Consider the following 9,077-nt stretch of genomic DNA (forward strand, 5'->3'; position numbering starts at 1 on the left):
CGCCCCCCACAGTTAGGGAATCCCATTGCAGCAAAGCCATCCACTATGACCTGCACGTTTCCCAGAGTCACAACCTTTCGTAGCAGCAGCTTAATGATTGCTTTGGCTGCTTGCAACACAGCAGCCCCCACAGTAGATTTTCCCACTCCAAATTGATTCCTGACTGACTGGTGTCCGTTACAGCTATTCTCCTATTCCATTTTGTTTCCCCAGACTCCATTTTGTTTTCTGTTCTCCTGTGGCCGCCCTTCCCTGGCTGTTAAGTTGTTTACCAGGGCCACTGCCCTTCTCAAAGGGAGGGCCCCTTAAGTTGTTTAACAAGAGCCATTGCCCTTCTCAAAGGGATGGCCACTTGTGCTGCATGCTAAGTGGGACCACTGCCCTTTTCAAAGGGTTAGTCCTGTTATCACCTCGTTGAACCTGGGCTTGGTGTAGGGTAGGCAATGTCCAGAGCTGCAAGGCCTATTGTGGTTTTAAGATCCTGGGCATGAGTCATAGTCTCATGTGCTCTTGAGTCACCTATTGCACAGGACTATGTCCAGGCATGTCTCTGGGCTTACCTTCAGTTTTTCCCCTGTGCCCCCTCCCCTGTGACAGAGGGAGCCTATCAGGATTACTGGTGGGAAACTGCCCAAGTTTGCCTTTAAAACCAGATATTTTTGAAACACACCTCAGAAAGGTTCCTGCATTGCTGCCTGGTCTGATCAGCCAGGGGTTCTGGGGGGTCCTTTCTCCGCTCTCGTTTTATTTTTGAGCGTACCCCCGTTTTTGAACCCCCCCCCCACGAAAAACGAATTGCTACCTGAGAGATCTCCTGATTATTGAGACTGTACCGAACCCTCCTTGCCTCTTCTGATGTTGCTGCTGCTTCTGCCTTTGCTGCTGCCTTGGGGACTGGTAAGAATCCCTCTGTAAAACTTTCTATACTTTTATTTTATTATTTTAGCTGCTGGCTCTGTTTCCCCAGCACACAGACTCAAGCTAAACCTTGGTCTGTGTCTTAAAACCTCTCTTAAACTACAGGGCTCTTTGCCACTGCTAAGCTCTGCTCCTGTGGGCTTTGCCTTGGGGCTCTCTGCTTTCAGCTGTATCCACCGCTGTAGCTACCATCCCTTGGCTTCCTTTGGAGCTGGGTCCTGGATACATACCACTCTGCCCTCTGTAACCTCCCCATAGCATAAGGTGCACCATAGGTCTTGTTTTTTTTTAATAAGTCATAGTTTGTTAAGATTGTAGAGCTTGTAAGTTTCTGTGATATTTGTTGTGTTGCCTAATTGTTGGTTAAGATAAGTTTAGAAAATCATTGCCTGGTTGTATTCTGTAGCTGCTTGTCATTTTATATAAGTTTGATTAAGTTAGGGGATAGATAAGGTTTTTACTATTTAAATTTGTCTTCCCACTGCCCCAATTCCCCCCCCCCCCGAGCTCCCCAGTCACTCATTGCAGTCTCTCTGCTGTTTAAACTTGCAGCCTGTCTGCTCTCTGTGTCTCCCTGAGTTTAAATCTCCCTCTGTAGTGCCTCTATCTTTGGTTTCTGCTCCACCACGTGCTCCTCTTCCCCCATCCTCTAACCTCATTCCTCTACCACTGCCTTTCTCTCTCTCTCTCTTTTAATCCCTTCCCCCACGTGTTCACCCCGCTCCTACTGCTGCCAAACCTCAATTGTATTACTGAAGTCTAGCATAAAACCCCATTGGTTACCCTTTTTCTCTCTCACACACCTCACATTTATATTTACACCACTGTGACACATTTTTACCTAAAGTTGTTGGTTATTTAACACATTTTACCCATAACTGTTAGTTGGTTATATGCTGCTGTGACACACCCTTTACCTAGAAATTGTTAGCTACCTGTTACATTTATACTTCAGTGTTAGTTGGTTACCAACTGTATTGTACCCAACTGTATTGTACCCCACTGTATTGTACCCCACTATTGAAACCCCCTATACTATACTAAAAGAACTCCCTCCCCAATTGCCTACCTTAACAAACCCCATACCCCTCACTATTACATTTTCCCTGTTTTTGCATCTCCTTAATAAAGTTTATTTTGCACCCCACCTGTGTGGTAATTGCTCCCCAAGATCCCATATACCTGCAGGCAGGGACATGGCGTCACGAACAGGATCTTGGGGTAACAATTACTGCCCTCCCTGTCCCTGGAAAGAGGCCAAGACCTCTGGGACAGAGGAAGATCAGACCAACCACCTACAATACCACTTGCTGCAAAGTAAACAGCAGCCTAAGGCCCTAGAATGGGTCTGTACTATTGGCAAAGGCCAGAGCTCCAGGGTGTATACCACCCACCTGGGGCTCACTGATGTGGGGTGCCTCTTAACCTGCCACCCCACATTCAGGGCCAGCCCTGCTGATTCCAGCCTCCGGCCAGTCTGCACTAAGGCAGGAGAGCCAGCCGCAGATTCAGATCCCACCCGCCTCTGGAGAGAGGTGGGAAGGGTTGTGAAAGCCTGCGGGGGGGCTCCATCTAAGCTCGCCCCTGAACCTCGAATTTTGCAGGGGTCCCCCACCCACCAGATATTAACAGAACTGGTGCAGAAGCTGGATGAAATTCGAAAGCCCAAGAAACTGTGGCATGACATATATAAGCCCCAAAAGGTAGCCACAGTTACCTATGAGATCCTGGCTCAGGCCCTTGATAAACTAACTGTTTTCCATGGGGCCCTAATGACTTCAGCCAAGGAGGCCACTAGCCAGGCTAGCCAGGAGGGACCACCGCTGACCTCTAGCCTGCCCAGTCCCAATAAATCCCCTGAAAAACCACCCCCATATACCCACCCAGAGGCCTCATCTCCCCTCAAGAAAACCCCACTATACCCAGCCCTACCTTCAGCCCCTCTAGAGGCCCAAGCCCATGAACCTGCACCCACTGTCACCTCTGGTGAAGCCCTGCCGGTATCCATCAGTCGTATAAAGATTGATAACCAGGGCAATACCACACAGGTGACAGAACTCCGACCTCGCTCCAAAGCAGAGATGAAGGAGTTCATCTCGGACACCGCTAGGGGGGCCAATGAGCCACCACTACTGTGGCTAGGCCGCCTGGCTCTGGAAAACGGACAAGAGTTAGTGGATAGAGAAGAGGGCATAGTATTAGCCAGGACCAGTAGCTGGTCCAGGGGTCTCTCAGGGAGCCTGGTAATATCTAACACTGCATGGCCCCTGACCGCCCCAGCACTGGCCTTCCTCCATTTACAGCACTCCCTTCAAGGGATCCAAGTCCCCAGAGGAAGCGTCAAGGACATCTCTTCCCTCAGATGTGCCATCGCAGGGGGGTCCATCATGCTGTGGTCCCCTACCCAACACCCTCTGGGTCTTACTCAGGCTCAGATTAACCAGGTCAATGCCTTCAGACACGTTATTGACCCCACCGAGATACCCATAGACGAAGCTGCCATTGACTTAGCCATGGATAGCAGTACCACCCCTGACACTGGGGCAGTTCTGTGGCTAAGGGGGTATGCTAGGCGCCCCATTGGGCGACTCTATGAAGCCCTCGAGAAAATAAGATGGCCCTCAGCCCAAGCTCTACCCATCAGTCCACCCCCACCACACATCAGTCCACCCCCACCACACGCCAGTCCACACCCCCCACATGCCAGTTCACAACCCAGGCCCCAGTACTCACAGCATTCATTTACAGAACGCAAGATTTTTGGGTTCTTATTGTACAAGGGCCTCACTAAGGAGGTTGTACGTAAGCTCAATAGTGAGCAGCAAAGAGCCTTGGCCCTAGCTCTGGGATGGGAAGAGCGCTCAGAACCTTCCCAGCCAAAAAACGGGTAATGGCCGGGTGCTTGGCGGCGGCCAGCACCCGGCAAGGGGACCCCCGCCCCTATTATCCGCTAGTTTTTGACAAGGGTCTCGTCATCCCCTTTTTGCTGGACACGGGGGCACAGGTGTCCATTGTTCCTCCTCACGTCCCTCACACCCCCACAGGACACACCATTTATGTGCAAGGCCTCAACAGCACAGAACCCCGTGCAGAAGTAAAGGTACACGCATCCATAGGCCACACACCAGTAACATTTCGGGCCCTAGTGGGACCCATGCCACTCCTTGGGGTTCGGGAGCTACGGCGTTTTAAACTGGCCGAAGCCGTGCTTGATGCACTACCAGTCACCCTATCGGGTGCCAGTGCCCCCCATGAACCTGAACTTCTCAACCCCACACCCTGGAAATACAGACCCATACCCACAGCCCCAGAAGGTCAACCACACATTGCCCAGCTCATTGAAACATTGCTTAATGATAACAAGATTCGGCATGTGTCAGCGAGCAAATACTTGTCCAGTGTATGGGGAATCCCAAAACCACACAAAACCAATGAGTACAGGATGGTTATAGATTATCGCGCCGCTAACAAACACATACGATCAGTAGCATTCGCCGCCAAATGGGATATCTCCACTATAGAACGCATCCTACTGGACGACACTAACCAATGGGCCTGTACAATAGACCTAAAAGATATGTTTTATCAGATCCCCCTCTATGACCCCAAGGGATTGTTAAACTTCGCTTACCAGGGAGCCCAGTACCAATGGCAAGCGTGTCCCCAAGGGTACAAAAACTCACCTGCCTGTGCCAGCGAGGCCCTAACCCGCACATTAGAGAAGGTACCATCCCTCCCCAACATTCATGTTGTCTATTACGTGGACGACATTCTTATAACTGGCACCATACCAACTGAAGTACAAAAGGTCACTGAACAGGTTCAGGCCGCTTTATCCACCGATGGGTGGAACCTCAGTTTGCCTAAAAGTGTCCTCACTGCTACTTCTACCTTTCAGTTTTTAGGTTTTACTGTAGAAAAGGGACAGCTACGCCACTTAACTTACCACCCACTCACGAATTCTTTCCCCTTGGGGGTAGCTCCCCCCAGACGTGAAGTGCAGCATGTGTTAGGTGTAATTAACTATCACAGACAGTTTCTCCCTGCTGCTTTGTTGCCACAACTATCTGTTTTGCAGCAATACGCCAGGAACATTAAAACCCCTTGGACACCAGAGGCCGAGCAGGCGGTGTCTTCCCTGGCTGCCTGGTTGGGCTCTGGGCCCACCTTGGCTCGATGGAATCCCACCAACCCTATTGAAATTACCCTCACTGTGTCCTCAGACCATGTGGCCGTAACTGTGTCCCAAGAGGACCTCCCTGTCCACAATCAGGCCCGGAAGTTGTCAGGACCCGAATATCGTTATGGGCCTGTGGGCATTGCCATGCTTGCTGTCCAGTGTGCTCTCCCATGGGGTAAATCTGCCACAGGCACCCTAAAGGGGCCTCATGTGGAGCTTCTCCCATACCTCACCTTCACCCCGGCCCCCCAGTTCCAGGGAGCCCCTGCTACCTGGGAGCGACTCGTTTACCAGGCCCAGGAGGTATTTGGACATTGGGCCCTCAAGTCCTCCTCCACTGCAGCTCCCACTGAGCCGGGGGCTATTGCCCAACTGAGTGCCTATGCCCCTTGGATTGTATCTGATGGGGGCACATCGCCTTCTCCCCGAGCAGGAATGCTGTGTGCTACCTGTAACACCCTCAAAGTTAAACCCTTAGATTTTTCCAGCTCAGCTCAGAAGGCCGAAGCAGAAGGCGTCCTACTGGCAGCCTCTCACATTGTGGCAGCCCACCCGAAAACACGCGTGGTCCTGGGAGTGGACTCAAGCTACTGCGTGTCCATCCTGATGGGAGAAGGACGGCCCACCGCTCATGAAGAAATATGGGCACAGATTACTCAACTGGCAGCACAGTCCAAGCTGCCATGGTTTGTTACTCATTGTCCTTCACACAGGTCTGACAGTAACCCTCTTCATTCCAGCCTGGATCTACAACTCCGAGAATGTAAGTGTAACATATCCCAGGTTAACATTATCTCTTGCAGTGATCCCTTCATCACCTGGCTTCATAAAGAGTGGGGGCACCTGCCTGCCCGTGCCCTACATCAGCTGTTGACTGACCGAGGGAGACGAACATCGAGCGTGTCTAGGCAGCAGTGCACCCAAGCTGTTCAAGGGTGTCTGAGCTGCCAACAGGCACGAGTCACTAACAAGCCTGTCTATGCTCATGGTGCTTATAGCCCTGAGCACTTTAGCCCAGGTAAAACCTGGCAGATGGACCTCATTGGGCCCCTCCCGGGGGCCAAACAGTATCCAAAGGGGCTTGTAATAGTTGACCTAGGGTCTCGTCAGTTAATGTGTTCTCCCCTCAGGCGATCTACTGCACCAGCTGTTTCTGTAGCCCTTCTCCAGGTAATTGCTGCCTGGGGGGCACCCGAAGAGATCCAGACCGATGGAGGGCCACCGTTCACCAGTAAAGCTATAGACCAGACGGTGTCCCAGTGGGGGGTGCGTCTTCACACCCACCTGCCATATCACCCCCAAAGCAACGGAGTCGTGGAGAGACGGATCGGAATGCTGAAGACCCAGATTCGGGCCATACTTGGCACCCCTGATTACAAGGGGTGGGACCGGGTCCTGCCTCAAGCCCTCATTTCCCTTAATACAGCATACAGCCGATGGCCAGAAATTGCTCCTAAACCACGGGAACCTTGGAAACCTGCCTATAGTATTTCTCAGCCAGTGTGGGTCTCTATTCCCAATGCCCAGGGAACCTGCACTCCACTAGCAGCCACCATCATCACACCTGGCCGGTTCCCTAACACCTATCATATTCAAATAGATGGACGGGGCAAGCCTGACCTGGTCCACCACAACTGGCTTAGTGTTCGGTCATAACAGGCCCTAAGAGGGGCCACTTTTCTTTTATGTCTCCATAGGAATCAGTCACCATGATTGCCGCCCCGCCTCGAGAAAACCCCCTGGTTGCCTGGTTGAGAGCCTACGCCCTACAGGAGGTCCTCATCGGGAACCTGTCAGATGTCCCCCCATCACACGATTGCGTTGCCTGTACAAGACCAAAGGCCTCAGAGGGAGGGTCCCCCTTCCTCTGGGAGTTCCTCCCCCTCATGAACCTGACTCCACAGCATCCAGCTTCAGCCTGCAACAACACAGACTGGGTTCATCGGCCTCTGTTCACGTGCAACACCACCAGCGACGACCGAAGACCCAACTCATTCGCCCCTGTTGCGGTGACAGGACCACTCCCAGCAGCCCCCTGCATCGTGTTCTTTGGCTTCTCCAATCCCACTCCGTTGGGGCAGTATCCCAATTGCACCCAATGGTTCATAGGACCTCGGCCTAACTCAAACCCCAAGAAAGGAAGCTCAAGATACCGCACTGAGTTCACCAGGTTTATTAATCATCTTTCAACAAGTACAGTGTTTAACCCCACCCAATACTTATCCACAGCTCAGACCCATGTAGAACTGAGACAGGTCAGAGCCGCCCACCTACTATGGATGGAGGTCGATATACCACCTGGCCAGAAATCCCCCCAGCGAAGCTCCATCCATGACCAGTTTTTACCCTCTTCCGCAGGACAAGTGTGGCTCTGTGGGAACAACATTGCCCGGACTGCTCTACCCGCATTCCCAAAGGGGGTATGTGCCATCGGGCAACTCGTCATAAAGGGAGGAGGGCTCTTTCACCACCGTCGCCCCTTCTTCTCCTCACCACGCAAACGACGAACAGCCACCGCATGGGAGCGACTCAAGTCAGCCACCGAGATGGTCATAGGAGGGTACATACAGTTTAACCCCCTCTCATACAGTTTAACTTTACAGCAAATCCGTGGACTGTCGCTTGGTCTGGAAGCCCTCACCAACATCACAGCAGAAGGACTTCGTCGAACCAGCGACGCCCTCACTATCCTAGCCAACTACGCCGAGCAGAACCGTCTTCTGATCCAGACCATCCTACAGAAGGACTTTTGTGTCGCCTTGGAGGACCTCGATCCTCGCTTTAAAGGACAATGTTGCCTGCGCCTTCAGCCTGGGTGGAACAATGTCTCAGCCGTGGCTGACCAACTATCCTCCCTCGCCGTCCAGATTCGTAAAGAGCATAAGCAGTGGGATTGGTGGCAAGCTCAGTGGTCCAGCTGGGGGTTGGGGACCTGGGCTCAGTCCATCAAGCAGTGGCTTATCACTGTGGCTATTGTTCTTGTGGCCTTTCTGTTGGGGATAGCAGTGGTCAAGCAGCTAATTCATAAGGTTGTGTCAGCCCTGCCTTTGCAGGTGAGGTATTCCTCCATCCCCTTGGACAGCAGCAAACCACCACCTCCATACTACGAAGACGATGACTTGTAAAACCTTTTTTTTTCTTTTTTTCCTTTTTTTTGGCCTTTGCATGGGACATCCCCCTCACAGCCCGTTCAGGTCGGCCAGGGGGGCATGTCCGTTACAGCTATTCTCCTATTCCATTTTGTTTCCCCAGACTCCATTTTGTTTTCTGTTCTCCTGTGGCCGCCCTTCCCTGGCTGTTAAGTTGTTTACCAGGGCCACTGCCCTTCTCAAAGGGAGGGCCCCTTAAGTTGTTTAACAAGAGCCATTGCCCTTCTCAAAGGGATGGCCACTTGTGCTGCATGCTAAGTGGGACCACTGCCCTTTTCAAAGGGTTAGTCCTGTTATCACCTCGTTGAACCTGGGCTTGGTGTAGGGTAGGCAATGTCCAGAGCTGCAAGGCCTATTGTGGTTTTAAGATCCTGGGCATGAGTCATAGTCTCATGTGCTCTTGAGTCACCTATTGCACAGGACTATGTCCAGGCATGTCTCTGGGCTTACCTTCAGTTTTTCCCCTGTGCCCCCTCCCCTGTGACAGAGGGAGCCTATCAGGATTACTGGTGGGAAACTGCCCAAGTTTGCCTTTAAAACCAGATATTTTTGAAACACACCTCAGAAAGGTTCCTGCATTGCTGCCTGGTCTGATCAGCCAGGGGTTCTGGGGGGTCCTTTCTCCGCTCTCGTTTTATTTTTGAGCGTACCCCCGTTTTTGAACCCCCCCCCCACGAAAAACGAATTGCTACCTGAGAGATCTCCTGATTATTGAGACTGTACCGAACCCTCCTTGCCTCTTCTGATGTTGCTGCTGCTTCTGCCTTTGCTGCTGCCTTGGGGACTGGTAAGAATCCCTCTGTAAAACTTTCTATACTTTTATTTTATTA

At 51.9% G+C, this 9,077-nt stretch overlaps 1 protein-coding gene across 1 annotated transcript; it reads left to right on the forward strand.

Annotated features, from left to right (window-relative positions):
• The first annotated feature begins 5,879 nt into the window (after positions 1–5,879).
• LOC115652945 lies at positions 5,880–8,085 on the forward strand. The gene is made up of 2 exons (XM_030565586.1): positions 5,880–7,268; positions 7,457–8,085. Exons 1-2 carry the CDS (start codon positions 6,808–6,810, stop codon positions 7,671–7,673), a joined length of 678 nt encoding a protein of 225 aa, XP_030421446.1. The 5' UTR covers positions 5,880–6,807; the 3' UTR covers positions 7,674–8,085.
• Positions 8,086–9,077: the final 992 nt, after the last annotated feature.

Source organism: Gopherus evgoodei, chromosome 5 (assembly GCF_007399415.2).
Source record: "Gopherus evgoodei ecotype Sinaloan lineage chromosome 5, rGopEvg1_v1.p, whole genome shotgun sequence".
Lineage (NCBI taxonomy): Eukaryota > Metazoa > Chordata > Testudines > Testudinidae > Gopherus > Gopherus evgoodei.